Source organism: Candoia aspera, chromosome 4, assembly GCF_035149785.1.
Source record: "Candoia aspera isolate rCanAsp1 chromosome 4, rCanAsp1.hap2, whole genome shotgun sequence".
NCBI lineage: Eukaryota > Metazoa > Chordata > Lepidosauria > Squamata > Boidae > Candoia > Candoia aspera.
The window spans coordinates 104,151,597-104,168,140 of NC_086156.1; the positions used below are offsets into that span (position 1 = coordinate 104,151,597).

Sequence of the window (16,544 nt, forward strand, 5' to 3'; positions counted from 1 at the left end):
AATAACAAGGATTGACATAATAGTAGGGAGAGAAATGAACACAAGATTCTCAGTCACATCTCACCTCTGGTTTACCTTTTATTTTGGGTGCCAGGTACTTTTGTGTGGAAAAAAGGTTGCCTAAATCCCCTCTGCCTTTTTTATAAGATTTTTTCTTGGGCTCAGCAAAGGGTAAGATTTTTTCTTGGATATGAAATATGATGTCTGAAAGTTTACTGTCCCAGCTCTCATATCCGAGTGAAGAGAGTTTTGGGGGAAGGGCGTTGAGTCCCCCTGTCCTGGGACTGATACTCTCCAGCCTCTGACGTCAGTGAAGATGGAGAAGAAACCGGATTCCTGATGGAAATATTAAGATAAAAAATATGAGGAGTAAAGGGAAATGACTCAGATGAGAGGAATAACATACAGAGTGCCCTTGACAGAGCGGAAAACGGGGCTGACACCAACAAATGGCTGACCAGTTGGCATCGCAGTGAGGGGTTGGAGTCGATCAGTGGTGCTAACCTCACTCTCAAGAGCTAAACTTCCTGAATCTTTTGCGAATATAAGGATGAGGCAAAAAAAAAAAGAAGGATTGCAAGGCAACAAAAAGCAATTTACACTTCCTATAGCACACCGACTATAACCCTTGCACTAGCCACATTCAGATGTCACACAAACTTCGTTTCTCTAGATCATCAGGGACTAGAGAGTTGGGAGAAGGTTGTTATTTGCTTTATAATTAGCAAAATGACTGTGTTCCATTTGTGTTTCTTTGGCAGAATCACAGCTGCACAAGGGCTGCTGGGGGAAATATGGTCAGAAGTGCTACACTTTGAAAAGAGCCCTCACAATTCCCCTTGTGCCACTGAAATCTCCGAGATTAGCAATAACAGGGAAAGGGTTGCCATTGGGCTGTTTTGACAGTTTATCCTTGTATTGACCTGTGTTTTAACCAACTTCCTCCTTTTCAGGGTGCATTCCCTCTAAGGTCTGTTCAAGAAGAAAAGGTCCTTGCCTTTACCATTGCTCTTTCTGTCGACCATGTACATGAGCAGATGGGATGGTGGCTCAAGACTGCTGGCCTTCAAAACACTTCTGCTCTTCTTCATCCTTCCAGAGAGGGTCAGTGAGGGTTTGGAATCCATGAGCAGTCAACTCACCAACGCTCCAGCAAAACCTGCCACCTCCAGAGGGGAAATGATACTTGGGGGATTTGTTTCCCTTCTAAATATTGACGAAACCTTACAGAGTTTCACCAAAGAGCCAGAGATTTACTTATTTGGAAAGTAAGTGCATCTTTCTTCTTTGAATTATGTGCAATGCATCATCAGAGAAAGCTGATAGAATCAAGGCAAGGGGTAGATAATGCAGGTTCAGATCCTGCACCTATCCCTTGGCTGCCACATTCAGCGGAACTAGACATTTTGAACATGGCCCCCAGAGAGGTGCCTTTAAGTAAACATCCAGAAAACATAAAACTTGGATCGGCTTCTAAATTAATGGGCCATCTCTGAGATTTATCAAACATACATTTAGCATACATTCTCAGAATACTGAGTTTCCAAGGCATACTCAAACATTTCTCCTCCACCCATTCCAGGAATGAAAGTCTCATAGAGCTCATTTAAAACAGGGCCGTTGGACTCTCCATCTTTTTCCAATAGAAGAAATACTGGGGCTTTCCGCGTTTTCTCTGACTGGAAAGCAGAATTCAGAAATTGAAAGGCAGGATAGTGTAATTATTTACAGGAACCCATTAGGAGCAGTATTTTAAAGGGAATAAAATTCCAAGAGACTCACTTCTGAGAAATTCACTGGAGACACCCCTCATCAAATGGTTTATTAGCTAATTCCAGTGGATGAAGAGAATATTTGGAAAAGATTAAAAGATTTGAAAGTAGAGTGTGAAGATTTATCTCGATATTGAGCGTTCACATATATTGATTTAAGACTAGCTGGATGTGAATTTTTACACAGTACTAGTACCAGAAGCAGATAAAGAGATGAAAGAGTTCATCTTTCCACAAGAAAGAAAGAAGGAAGTTGCAAAACGTCACACAATGGGTGAACTAAAAGTTTATTTTTTATACGTGAGCATATAATTCACATATATCCCCCCAAAGTTGACTTGAAAAGTTGATATGCTGCTGAATGTGGATTTCCTGTTCACATGAAAAGTAAATCTGATTCTTGGTTTACAATCTTTGGAAAATCCAAAATTACTCCCCTCTGCACAAATTGCTGGAATTCCCTACATTATTTAAAACTAGTTTGCTTCTATGGCTGGTATAACGATATGTCCTTGTGCACTCTCCTTTCAGCATGATGCCAAAAAACTACCAGCACATTCTTTCCATGTATTTTGCTGTTCGTGAGATCAACCAGGACCTCCAGCTGTTACCCAACACCACACTAGGATTGGAGGTTTATGAAAACTGTTTCAGTGTCAGGCTGGCCAGTAAGCACCTCCTAGATCTTCTCTTCTTGAAACAAGGGAATCCCATCAACTACAACTGTGTCAGAAGGAGGAGGAGGAACCTCTTGGCTATCATTGGTGGCCTCACCTCCCCAAACTCCATCCACATGGCCCACGTCCTGAATACCTACAAGATTCCACAGGTATGAGCATTTTCCACAGATCAAGATGGAGTTTCAGAAAGAGTCTGCACAGAATAGGAAATGATGAAAAAGACAGAATGAGAATATACAATGAAGAAACAGGAAAATAATTTCTATTTTGAAAAAATGAATAGGGTCTATCAAAATAATCCAGGAAAATAGATATTGGGTAAAAATAAATGGGGGGGGGGGGGCAAAAAAAGGATTTTATTTGGCAGAGGGGAAAAAAACACCAAATGTTGCATACAGGTACATTTGAGGAATAGGCATTTGGTATACACATTGCCATATCTGGAGGTGTATGACAGCCTCTCTGACTTTACTATTTTGCCCACAGTAGTGACATTTTTCCCTTGGTCTCCTCACAGGCTAAAATTATCCTTCCTAGATGTAACCTTACAACTGCCCAATTCCAGGAGGATTTGTAAGGAAGTGTTAAGACTATCCTGCCCTCCAACAGCTTTTGTGCCATCTTTATAGGAAAAAGTCTCCTAGGGAGTTTTCAGACAAGAAAAACTTGGTCATTGCTAAGGAAGGTTGCATCTTTATATTGAGGGAAGTGTATCTGCCCTTCCCCGTTTTATTGTAAACCTCCCTGAAGTGGAGATGGGTGGTGAATACACTTAAATAAATAAATAAATAAATAAATAAATAAATAAATAAATCTTAATGGTGCAAAAAAGGGTGGGCTGAAAATTATTCATAAATCATTTATTACCAGTCAAAACCTGCATTAGCAGCAGTGATCTAAGAAGATCTCCGCTTCTTGCTAAATTGGAGTTCCCATCAGATTTCACCAGTACATCCAGTGATCAGGAATGACGGAAACCGAAGTCCTCACCTTTCCCAGTTGTGAATGGGAGCCCACATTCTCAGGGTCTCATGTTGTGAACATTATGATCTTCTTCCATGTAAATCTTGATGGTAATGCTTGGTTATGTGCAATTCACTCGTAATGTTTAAGTAGAATCCAATGTTCTGGGGAGAATGGAAAAGCTTTATGTTCCTCAAGAGAAAAGGATGCACTTGTCAATTTAATTTTCAATGCCTCTTTCTCCTAAAAAGCTCAGTTATGGCTCCTCTGACCCAGTCCTGAGTGATAAAAGGCAGTTCCCTTCCTTCTTCAGCATGGTTCCCAATGAAAACTTACAGTATGAGGGGATTGTTCAGCTACTGAAGCATTTTGGATGGAACTGGATTGGCCTTTTGGTATCTGAGGATGAGAATGGGGAAACCTTTCTCCAAAATCTCCAGCCAAAGCTCTTCCAGAATGGTATTTGCATTGCTTGGATGCAGTTGATCCCACTTCTGATAAATTTGAGATTAAATAAACAGTCTCTTCTTGCAACACTACACAAAATAGGAGATGCCCTCTTAGAGAAGAAAATCAATGTGTTCCTTGTCTCTGGGAGTGCCCAATCCATGGAGGGTCTACAATGGGTTCTACATTCTTCTGAATTTTTTGATATGACCCCAGTAGATCACAGAGTCTGGATCACAACATCCCAGTGGGATTTCACTGCTGTTTTATTCTCAGGGGGGAGTTTCCCAGCACAAACCTTCAATGGGTCCTTATACTTCTCACTCCACACAAATCGGGTGCCAAGATTTCAGGAGTTTCTTGAGAGCATAAACCCTTTTTCAAATCCCTTTCCTTACTTGAATTGGTTCTGGGAGTCTGCATTTCGTTGTTCATTCCGCCCAGATCGCAAAGGAGCAAATCGCTGCACTGGGAGAGAAAAACTGGGGAGTCTCCCCGGCTCTGTCTTTGAAATGACCATGTCTGGAGAGAGCTACAACATCTACAATGGGGTCTACTCTTCAGCACGTGCTTTGCAAGCAATGCGTTCAAGAAGAGCAAAGGCAGCTTCCCTGAGGAATCAGGACAGAGCAATTGTTCAGCCATGGCAGGTATGTCATCAGTCACACAAATACACAGATGCTGCCAAAGATCACAAAATTTGAGTGCACAGAACTAAAATTGCTGTGGTTTGTCTCCTCAGTCTTTGTTATGGGGCCTGTCCCATTCTCATTTGGGAAACAACGTATGTGTTCCTGCTAAGTAGCCCTGCTGCTCTTGCTGCAGGATTATTTATACACAGATGCGTAGAGAAAAGGTTTACAGATATGCCATCATACACTTCAGCATCTGCTGTGGTAGTCATGAAGAAAGATGGTGGGCACGTGCTGTGACTGATTGAAGGGGATGTGCTGCTTGAGTAGAAAAGAAAACGAATGGTTTCACAAAATCAAAAGTTGCACCTATTATAAGTTATATATTCTCAGCAAGTTCATCACCCTGCCCGGCTTATGTGGCCTCAGAAATCAGCAGGGTTGGGCCCAGAATATACGTGGAGGAGCAACCATAAGCAAATATTATTTATTAATTTCTTAATCAAATTTATCACCACCCATCTCCCAAAAGGGACTCTGGGCAGTTTACAATAAAACATAAATAAGAAAAATATAAAACTGTAAAATACTATAATATATAATGAAATAAATATGATAAAAACGCCAATGGCTGAAAGTTCTCTGTAATTTGCAAGCAGAGCAGGGTCCTTCTAAGAAACTAACCGTCCCCAGGAGTGGCTACTCTCTTTCCCGCCCCAGGCATGATAACAGAACCAGGTCTTTAGTTGTTTCCTAAAGTCCAGGAAGGAGGGAGCCAATCTCACTTCCGGGGGAAGGATATTCCAAAGGGCAGGGGCTGTTGCAGAGAAGGTCTGCCTCCTGGACCCTGCCAGATGGAATCCTCATATTGACAGGGTCCGTAGCATGCCCCCTCTGCATGACCAGGAGGGACGGGTTGATCTGATGGGGAAGAGATGGTCCCATAGCTAACCTGGACCCTTGCCATGTAGGCCTTTAAAGGTGATAGCCAACACCTTGAATTGGACCAGGAAGCATTCTGGCAACCAATGCAGCTCGCAGAGCAAAGGGGTGACATGTGCTGATCTTGGGAAACTCAAGATCACCTGTGCAGCTGCATTTTGCACCAGCTGTAGCTTCCAGCTACTCTTCAAGGGTAGCCCCATGTAGAGTGCATTGCAGTAGTCTATATGGGAGATAATCAGGGCATGAGTGACCGTTCGAAGGGCCTCTTGCTCCAGGAAGGGGCGTAACTGGCGCACAACATGAAGTTGCACAAAGGCCCTCCTAGCCACGGCTGCCACCTGCTCTTCGAGCAGGAGCCGTGAGTCCAGGAGGACACCCAAGTTATGCACTGGGTCTGTCTGGGGCAGTGCAACCCCATCCAGAACTAAAGATGACAATTTCCCAGAGATCAAGGAGACATTAATCCATAGCCACTCCATCATCCCCCGGTTCAGCTGTTGTCCCCCATCCAGGCCCCCACAGCCCCCAGGCACTCAGAAAGGAGGGCCACGGCATCACTTACTTCACCCAGGATGGAGATGTATAATTGGGTATCATCTGCATATTGATGATACCTAACCCCGTAGTGACGGATGATCTCACCCAGTGGTTTCATGTAGATGTTAAAAAGGAGGGAGAGAGTACCAAACCCTGTGGCACCCCACAAAGTAGGGGCCGTGGGCCGGATCTCTCACTCCCTATCAACACTGACTGGGACCAACCCTGGAGGAAGGAGGTGAACCAGCGCAGAACCACACCACCCACCCCCAACTCCCTAAGTCGGTAGAGAAGGATACCATGGTCGATGGTATTGAAAGCCACTGAGACATCAAGAAGACCAAGGATGGATGCGCTGCCTCCATCCCGCTCCCGCCAGAGGTCATCCATAAGTGCAACCAATGCCGTTTCCGTCCCATAACCAGACCTGAAACCTGACTGAAAGGGGTCTAGATAATCCGTTTCCTCCAGGACCCCCTGGAACTGCAAAGCCACCACTTTCTCAACCACCTTCCCCAATAAGGGGAGGTGGGAGACTGGGCAAAAATTGTCCAGTATAGTAGGGTCCAGCAATGTTTTCTTGAAAAGGGGGCACACCAGCGCTTCTTTAAAGGCTGCTGGGAACACCCCCTCCCTCAAGGATGTATTTATCATCACCTGGACCCAGCCACATGTCACCTCCCGAGCTGCTTTCACCAGCCAGGAGGGGCATGGGTCTAATTGGCATGTGGTAGTCCGAAGGACCCTGTCCACTTCCTCAGGTTCAACAGGATCGAACTGGTCCCAGATAACCTGGTAAGTATGTTCCCTGGGTATCTCTTCTGACTCTGTCTCATGCTTGGAATCCAACTCAGTCCGGATCTAAGCGATCTTATCCTGCAGGTGCCCTGAAAATTACTCAGCACAGCCCTGTAGGTGGATTTCTGACTACCCTTTCCCCAAAAGGGATCGGATAACCTTAAACAGGGCCACTGGGTGGCATTCTGCAGACACAATAAGAGTCGAGAAGTACTGGCACTTTGCGGCTCTAAACGCCACAAGGTAGGCCTTAATCACCGCTCTAGCTTGTGTTCTGTTTGGGTTCGGCTTTTGTCTTCCTCCAGTGGCACTCTAGGCATCTCTTAACCCTCTTCAAAACCCGCAGCTCCTCCGTAAACCACGGGGAGTGCCGGGTTTGGGTGGGCAAGTGAGGCTGCACAGGCGCGATCCTGTCCAAGGCTCCGGCCGCCTCCCTATTCCAGGCAGCAGCCAGGGCCTCCGCTGGACCATGCAGGAGAGACACGGGTATAACCCCCAGCTCCCTCTGAAACCCAGCCGGGTCCATCAGTTATCAGGGGCAGACCAATTGAATGGGTCCTGCCTCCCTGCAGAGGGGGGTGGCATGAGAGAATCTCAAGGCCACCAGGGCATGATCTGACCATGACAAAGGGGAAAGATGTAATTCTCCCCTCAGATCAACTTGCCACTGCTCCAACAAGAAAACTAGGTCCAGGGTGAGGCCACTGTCTTGAGTCAGGTCCTGAATAATCTGAAACAGGCCCATGGCTGCCATGGTAGCCATGAACTCCCAGGCTACTTCCAAGGCCTGCCCCAGGGATGGCAGATTGAAGTCCCCCAATACCATAAGCCTGGGGAATTCCACCGCCAGCCCCGAGACGGCCTCGAGCAGCTCAGGCAGGGAGGTTGCTATGCAGCAGGGAGGCTGGTACAATAGCAACACTCCCAACTGTTTTCAGGAACCCAGCTTGAAAAATAGGGTCTCATACCCGGCCACTTGTGGATCAGGACCCCTGACAGCCACTAGGGATTCTCAGATGACAACAGCCACCTCTCCTCCCCTGCCCTGAGGTCACAGCTGATGCCAGACTCGAAACCCAGCCGGAAATATCTCCAAAAGAGCAACATCTCCTTCCATGCCCAGCCAGGTTTCCGTAATACATGCCAGGTCTGCCCCCTCTTCTGTGATCAAGTCACATATGAGGGGGGCCTTGTTGTTTATTGACCTGGCATTACAAAGAAGCAGCCAAAAGTCAGGACAACCACAAGTCTGCTATCCAGGACCAGGGAACATGCCACAGGTAACAAACACTGGGGGTGTCTTCCTCTATGATGACCCACGCTCTGGCTCCTGTCATATCATCCCTACCCATAACCACCTCAATCACCTGCCCTGCCCTACAACAAGCAGAATCTTGAGATCCATTAGCCCCCACTCCGGGACTCCTGAGATCAGTGGTTAAGGATAGGGACCCCTCCATTCGTTCACACAACCACAGTTCAACTCAATCACAGGGCGATGAAGGCCCCCCACCCCAGTGCACCAGCTGATGGTCTCGGCACTAGTAGAGCCCAACCACCACCCACACTCACACACTGTGCCTCCCCTCGGCTATCACCGAAATATCACCTCTTGGTTCGACTAGCAATTTAAAAAAAGTAAGACGAGGCAATAAGAAACCATTTCAGGACTCTTGGAAAGGTACCTACATGATTGTTTAGTCCCCAGAAGATCATCTCAACTGGATGGTGCACTTACCTCTTGATATATAAAATTTCCCCTTCCAATTGGTAGGATGTATTTCCATTGTAACATTCCAGATGCATTATACGCATTATAACAGTCCGGACATATGTCACAAGAAGGATTGGAATGAGGAAGGGAAGCTTCCATGATATCCAAGAATATAAATAATAATTATTGGAGAACGTTAGGAAGCCAGATTCAATAGAAGTTCAACAATGCTGTGATTCAGGAAGAGGGGCTATATAGAGAAGCAGTGTTCCATGTCCCCTTGTGATTACCACCATATATAACAATCTGCTTGCTCCCTCCCACTTCTGGGTGGGATGGCATGTTTCCCCCTGTTCTTTAGTTTTCCAACAACTGCTGTTTTGCCCTGCTTATGTGAGAACCCTATCTTCTACTGAGAATGCTTTCTGATCTTGCTTTCTCATCTGTTCTACTTTTCTTCTCCCTCAAATCCAGCTTCATTACTTTTTGGGAAACACCCATTTTAATAACGGTGCAGGAGATGAAATCATTTTTGATGAGAAGGGGGACTTTGACCCTGGATATGACATCTTCAACATGGTCACATTCCACAACAAATCTTTCCAGAGAATTCAGATTGGAAGGATGGTCTCCAAAGCCCCCGATGGGAAGACGTTCATCATCAGTGAAAGTGCCATTCTGTGGAATCACAAGTTTCAGCAGGTGGGAAATTTGGGGGTTCTTTAATTAGTTCAGATATAAAATTATAATTTTATAATTCATAATTTTGTTGTTGTTTATTCATTCATTCACTTCCGACTCTTCGTGACATCATGGACCAGCCCACGCCAGAGCTTCCAGTCGGTCGTCAACACCCCCAATTCCCCCAGGGACAAGCCCGTCACCTCTAGGATATCATCTATCCATCTTGCCCCTTTTCCTTTTGCCTTCCACTCTCCCTAGCATCAGCACCTTCTCCAGGGTGTCCTGTCTTCTCATGATGTGGCCAAAGTATTTCAATTTTGCCTTTAATATCATTCCCTCAAGTGAGCAGTCTGGCTTTATTTCCTGGAGGATGGACTGGTTGGATCTTCTTGCAGTCCAAGGCACTCTCAGGATTTTCCTCCAACACCACAGTTCAGAAGCATCTATCTCCCTTCTCTCCGCCTTCCTTATGGTCCAGCTCTCGCAGCCATATGTTACTACTGGAAATACCACTGCTTTAATTATGCAGACCTTTGTTGTCAGTGTGATGTCTCTGCTCTTCACTATTTTATCGAGATTTGTCATTGCTCTTCTCCCAAGGATTAAGTGTCTTCTGATTTCCTGACTGCAGTCAGCATCTGCAGGAATCTTTGCACCTAGAAATACAAAGTCTTTCACTGCGTCTACATTTTCTCCCTCTATTGGCCAGTTATCAATCAAGCTGGTTGCCATAATCTTGGGTTTTTTTGGAGGTTTAGCTGCAAGCCAGCTTTTGCACTTTCTTCTTTCACCTTCATCATCAGACTCCTCAGTTCCTCTTCACTTTCAGCCATCAAAGTGGTATCATCTGCATATCTGAGATTGTTAATGTTTCTTCCAGTGATTTTAACTCCAGCCTGGGATTCCTCAAGCCCAGCATGTCGCATGATGTGTTCTGCGTACAAGTTGAATTGGTAGGGTGAGAGTATACAGCCCTGCCATACTCCTTTCCCAATCTTAAACCAGTCCGTTGTTCCATGTTCTGTTCTTACTGATCCTACTTGGTCGTTATACAGATTCTTCAGGAGGCAGACAAGATGACTTGGTATTCCCATACCGCTAAGAACTTGCCACAATTTGTTATGGTCGACACAGTCAAAGGCTTTGGAATAGTCAATAAGACAGAAATAGATGTTTTTTTCTGAAACACCCTGGCTTTTTCCATTATCCAGTGGATTTGGTCCCTAGTTCCTCTGCCTTTTCTAAACCCAGCTTGAACATCTGGCAATTCTCGCTCCATGAATTGCTGAAGTCTGCCTTGCAGGATCTTGAGCATTACCTTACTGGCATGTGAAATGAATGCCACTGTACAATAGTTTGAACATTCTTTAGTGTTTCCCATTTTTGGTATGGGGATATAAGTTGATTTTTTCCAATCTGATGGCCATTCTTGTGTTTTCCAAATTTGCTGGCATATAGCATGCATCAAGCATGCTTGACAGCATCATCTTGCAAGATTTTGAACAGTTCAGCTGGGATGCCGTCGTCTCCTGCTGCCTTGTTATTAGCAATGCTTCTTAAGGCCCATTCAACCTCACTCTTTCAGGATGTCTGGCTCTAGCTCACTGACCACACTGTCAAAGCTATCCCCAATATTGTTATCCTTCCTATACAGGTCTTCCGTATATTCTTGCCACCTTTTCTTGATCTCTTCTTCTTCTGTTAGGTCCTTGCCATCTTTGTTTTTGATCTTACCCATTTTTGCCTGGAATTTACCTCTGATGTTTCTAATTTTCTGGAAGAGGTCTCTTGTCCTTCCTATTCTATTGTCTTCTTCCACCTCCACGCATTGCTTGTTTAAAAATAATTCCTTATCTCTTCTGGCTAGCCTCTGGAATTTTGCATTGAATTGGGCATATCTCCCCCTATCGCTCTTGCCTTTTGCTTTCCTTCTTTCTTGGGCTACTTCTAGTGTCTCGGCAGACAGCCATTTTGCCTTCTTGGTTTTCTCTTTCTTTGGGATGTATTTTGTTGCTGCCTCCTGAACAATGTTGCAAACTTCTGTCCATAGTTCTTCCAGGACCCTCTCTACTAAGTCCAGTCCCTTAAATCGATTCTTCACCTCCACTGCATATTCCTTAGGAATATTAGTGAGCTCATATCTAGCTGATCTGTGGGTCTTCCCTAATCTCTTTAGTCTGATCCTAAATTGTGCAAGAAGAAGTTCATGATCTAAACTACAGTCAGCTGCAGGTCTTATTTTTACCGACTGTATAGATGTCCACCACCTTTGGCTGCAAAGGATGTAGTCAATCTGATTTTGGTGTTGTCCATCTGGGGAAGTCCATGTATAAAGGTGTCTCTTAGGTTGTTGGAAGAGAGTGTTTGTTACGCAGACTGAGTTGTCTTGGCAAAATTCTATTAGCCTGTGTCCTGCTTCATTTTGTTCTCCCAGGCCATGCTTACCTGTAATTCCAGGTGTCATCTGACTGCCCACCTTAGCATCCCAGTTTCCTGTGATGAAAATAACATCTCTTTTAGGCACGTTGTCCAGTAGATGCTGCAGATCCTCATAGAACTCATCTACTTCAGCTTCTTCAGCATCTGTGGTTGGGGCGTATATTTGGATCACTGTGATGTTAGATGGCTTGCCCTGAATTCGAATTGAGATCATTCTATTGTTTTTTGGATTGTATCCAAGCACTGCTTTAGCCACTTTACTATTAATTTTGAAGGCTACTCCATTTCTTCTGTGGTTCTCTTGTCCACAGTAGTAGATCTGGTGGTCATTTGATGTGAAGTAGCCCATTCCAGTCCATTTCAGTTCACTGATGCCCAAAATGTCTATCTTTAATCTTGACATCTCACCAATAACCACATCCAATTTGCCCTGGCTCATAGATCTTACATTCCAGGTTCCAATGGTGTGTTGATCCTTAGAACATCGGATTCACCGTTCACCACCAGCACCGACGGCTGCTAGCCGTCCTTTCGGTTTTGAGCTAGCTGTGTCATGACGTCTGGGGCTAGTTGAACTCATAATTCATAATATCCTTGGTTAAAGACGTGAAAATCCAAGTAGAGCATAGTCATAATGTCCTGGAGTCTAGTCGTTTTGCTGGATGTTTGTGTTTCTCGTCATGAAAATATTTACAAAGAGAATTTGGTTTCCTATCCTGAGTTGCATCCTGGAATGTTTTATGATATAAGGATATTTGTGTGAATCAGTGTTTTAAAATTCCTTAATATGCTACTAACTTTAAGAAGTTGTTATGGAATTTTTAAAAGAAAATTACAGAATAAATGTAAGGAGCAAATCACTTTTAAAATGTGATGAAACTTCATAGTAAATATCTCCTATGTATAGAGAATATATATGAGTGGGATATTATTTCTCCATTCTTATGGGAAAGAATAAGCAGGCATGTGGAAAAACTGAGTGAAAGTGCTGAGGCTGGACAAAACAATACAACAATTTTTTTCAAGTGAATATTTCCCTCTTTCTCACAAAATGGAAAACTTATTTGAGAATTTCCTCTCATTTTTAAAATGTACAATATTATTTCCTTGTATAGTTTCCCCCATTTAAATTTCTTCTTAGCTTTCTTGTGGATGCAAAATTATGTCTTCTGCAACAAAGGAAGTAAAATGAGCACACTTTCTGAAAAGAAACAAGGGTTGCTACTGGTGGATGCGCTCTATGTGGCTATGACACAAAGAAACTACACATATACTCCAAATAGCAGAGGCTACCATGCTATCACCTTTTGTGGTTGTACAATATCAAATAAGTAGGACATGGTATCGTGCAATACAGGATGGTTGCTACAAAGGTAGAACACTTCCAACGACTATTTATATCATGGGATGTCTTGTGCTCAAAAGGGGTTGCACCCTCCTTCAATTTCGCAAACCAGTTCCCTTTCTAATTTCACTGTTTCCAAATGAAGCGGAGAATATCCAGATGTGGTTGGTGAATGCTACCCATAAACCTTACTGTTGATCATTTTCAGGTACCTCCTTTTGCCAGATGTGTGCAGAGATGCCGCCAGGGGTACAGCAAGGCTGTTCAGGAAGGGAAACAAGCTTGTTGCTACAATTGTACCAAATGCCCCGAAGGAAGAATTTCAGCTGAAATTGGCAAGTGGAAGAGAAAAGAAAGAAAAGAATTATAAAGGAGGAACATCCAGAATTTTCAAGTGCATTCTTATTTCATTTTTTCCAATTTTGCTATAGTACCTAGTGAAATATTAAACTTCAGGAACATTTGTTAGCTTACATTCTGTATAAATTGATCTCCTTCACCATGTTGAGAGATGCAGTTCTTTTAAGAAAGAAACAGTGGAAAGTAGCATGGAAACACAGAAATTGAACTTTTGCATTCATGATAGCACAGAATCTTTTGCGAAAGGTTGAGAAAGGATAATTGTGTGAGTGGACTGGGGAGGAGGAATGGCATCACCAGGAGTGTTTTCTCTAAGGTAGTTGTGTACAATGTTCTGCATGTTTGGAAATGACAAGGCCTTCTTCATGTATTTCAGATGCAGACCAATGTGGGAGATGCCCAGAAGACCACTATTCCAATGCAGAAAAAGACCAGTGCCTTCCCAAAGGTTTCAGCTATTTATCCTATGGCGAACCCTTGGGAGTCGCTCTGACTTCCTTGATTCTTTTCTTTTCAGCAACCCTCATTTTAGTGGCAGTGATCTTTCTTCTGCACTGGGACACCCCCATTGTCAAAGCCAACAACAGGAACATCACATGCATCCTTCTCTCCTCTCTCCTCCTCTGCTATCTCTGCTCCCTGCTCTTTATTGGCTGGCCTGGGGAAGTGACCTGCTTTCTCAGGCAAACTCTGTTTGGCACCATTTTCTCCATCTCGGTTTCCTGTGTCTTGGCCAAAACCATCACGGTAGTTCTGGCCTTCTTGGCCACCAAGCCAGGCAACCGGATGAGGAAGTGGCTAGGGAGAAGACTGGCAGCATCTGTCATTGTCCTTTGCTCCTTTATCCAAGCTGTTATCTGTGCAGCATGGTTGATGACCTCTTCTCCCTTCCCAGAGTTGGACATGCATTCCCTGACTGATGAGATCATTGTGCAATGTAACGAAGGCTCGGATTCCATGTTCTATGTTGTCCTGGGCTATTTGGGGCTGCTGGCCAGCATCAGTTTCACTGTGGCTTTCTTTGCAAGAAAATTGCCAGATACTTTCAATGAAGCCAAGCTGATCACCTTCAGCATGCTTGTGTTTTGCAGCGTTTGGCTGTCCTTCATTCCAGCCTATCTGAGCACCAAAGGAAAACACATGGTGGCTGTGGAGATCTTCTCCATCTTGGCCTCTACCACAGGTCTCCTGGGCTGCATCTTTCTCCCCAAGTGCTACATCATGTTGTTGAGCCCACATCTAAACACAAAAGGACATTTGAACAGGAGGATAGTATAATGACTACTCACAACATTCTATTTTCTGCATATATCAGTGACTAGAAATATCTTTAGGGGAGAGCCCAAAAGTTCTAGATGGCAGACATGGCAAAGCAACTGAAGTCCTTCCTTTTTTTCATGTTCTGGATGTATTTTCCATGGAGTAAAGGAGAAGGGTTTTGATAGCTCAGTATCCACTCTTTGTTTGACACTTTGAAAGCCCACCCCTCTCCAATGCCGCTGCTGGTGATTAAACCGCTTTTATTCTATGTTTTCTGTTCTTATTGCTGAAGTACATCTTTTATTATATCTCTTTCTCCATGGTTTGATTGATATATAAGTCTTGGTGATAACACTTCATAGTTATTCAGAAAAGGTCTTACTGATTCTTTATTTTCTAACATCCAAATTGTCGCACACATTTATATTGGCATGGTTTTATCATCAAACCCATCTGAGCATGTCATCATGAGAAAACAAACGAGGCTTGCACAGACACACTTACATGAGTCAGTTCTAACTTGGACAAGAGACAACTGAATTTTAGCTTTGATCTTGAAACATAGTTAATGCCTCCTCCCTGCTTCTGCTCTCCAAACACAGCCCAGGCTACCCTTTCCCATGTGCTTGATCAGCACAGCCTGGCTGAAAATGCTACTAGTTTTTATTCAGGCTAGTTGAGTTTTTACCTGGGCAGAATTTGCCAGGTTTCTAATTCAACACAGAAACGGCTGGATGGTCATCAGGGAAGGAAGGGTTTTTTCAGGGATGTAGCCCCCATTAGGACATTGTCTCCCGAAGAAGACCTCTCTATCTGGACTCCAAATATTGTTTTTCCTCTGTTGTTATAGCTTTAGGTCTTCCTCTAATCCTTGTTGGGAATGCTTCTATTATGTTTCAGTAGCTGTGACTCACAAAGAGATGGTAGCTGTGAGCCACAAAAAGTTGAGTCTGTAAGATAAATAAATAATTACTGACTAAATGTTATCTTACTACCATGACAGAGAAAAAGCTAATCATAAACCTCTCATCCATGAAAGTCTTTGCCTTGCTTTGAATGTCATTCAGCCTTGAGTCAGGTGCTCCTCAACCCTGCCTATTCTAAAATGCTTCCATGGGTCTCTTCTGAGAATGTGCTCCTGCTGACCTTCTCAGCATAATCAATGCTTTATTGGTTTTAGTTTTGGTGTAACTGGAGAATCCATATTAAGTCCTCATAGAAGGACAATGGACCTTTTGATCCAGGACTTTTGAAGCCTTTTTTCCTTCATTTGGTAGATGTCCATTGGCTGGTTCTAAGGCACCGGAGGGACCAGAGCTCCTTAGGTCACAACCTCCCATCCCACTATTGGAGCTTCTTTCACTTGCAGACAGAGACCCTCCATGAAGAGGTTCTTCCAGCCACAGCAGCTGGGACTTGGGTCTAACTTTTAGTCAGATCCCATGGCCATCCACCAAAAGGTCCAAAGGGCTTCCCAGCGTGAGAATGATTTATGGATTGGGATCTCCCAAGAATCAGGATGATGTAGCTTGCCATTTTAGAGAAAAGGAAAAAGTATCCAAGGAGTTTTAAACGAATAGAGCAGACAGTTCTACTAAATGGCTCTGGATGATAATTAATTACATCCAATTAATTCAAAGAAGGGAGGCCGCAGGCTCAGGCCAGTTCACCTCACAGGGACGCTACTCTTCTCCACCCTACATAATGGTGAAATGCCCTATGGTTTTTGTAATTGCCTCCTACGTTTCAGGACTAAAGGCTTGCCCTGGTGACATCTCTAATTAACTCTTTTTCCTCTCCTATACAGATTCCTGAAACTCAAAAAGGTAATATTTTAACAATAGAGCTATTATCCATAAAGTTACAGCACAATTAGACTGAAGGAAAAAAATCTATCTAATTCTCGTCCCAGCTCTATCTTATTTCCATTGTCGCTACCCAAAACAGCTACTGAGAGAGTGACAGAAG

The 16,544-nt window shown here is 43.9% G+C and overlaps 1 protein-coding gene across 1 annotated transcript; it reads left to right on the forward strand.

Annotated features, from left to right (window-relative positions):
* Positions 1–1,023: 1,023 nt before the first annotated feature.
* LOC134496819 (vomeronasal type-2 receptor 26-like) lies at positions 1,024–14,594 on the forward strand. Its single transcript, XM_063302532.1, has 7 exons — positions 1,024–1,268; positions 2,304–2,601; positions 3,667–3,874; positions 4,307–4,512; positions 8,963–9,190; positions 13,165–13,291; positions 13,693–14,594. Exons 1-7 carry the CDS (start codon positions 1,024–1,026, stop codon positions 14,592–14,594), a joined length of 2,214 nt encoding a protein of 737 aa, XP_063158602.1.
* The last annotated feature ends 1,950 nt before the right edge of the window (positions 14,595–16,544 follow it).

Coding starts and splice junctions, on each gene's coding strand:
- LOC134496819 (XM_063302532.1), top strand. CDS start 1,024: ATGTACATGAGCAGATGGGATGGTGGCTCAAGACTGCTGGCCTTCAAA. Junction 1,269..2,303: donor GAGATTTACTTATTTGGAAA/GTAAGTGCATCT, acceptor CTCTCCTTTCAG/CATGATGCCAAAAAACTACC. Junction 3,875..4,306: donor GCCAAAGCTCTTCCAGAATG/GTATTTGCATTG, acceptor CATTCCGCCCAG/ATCGCAAAGGAGCAAATCGC.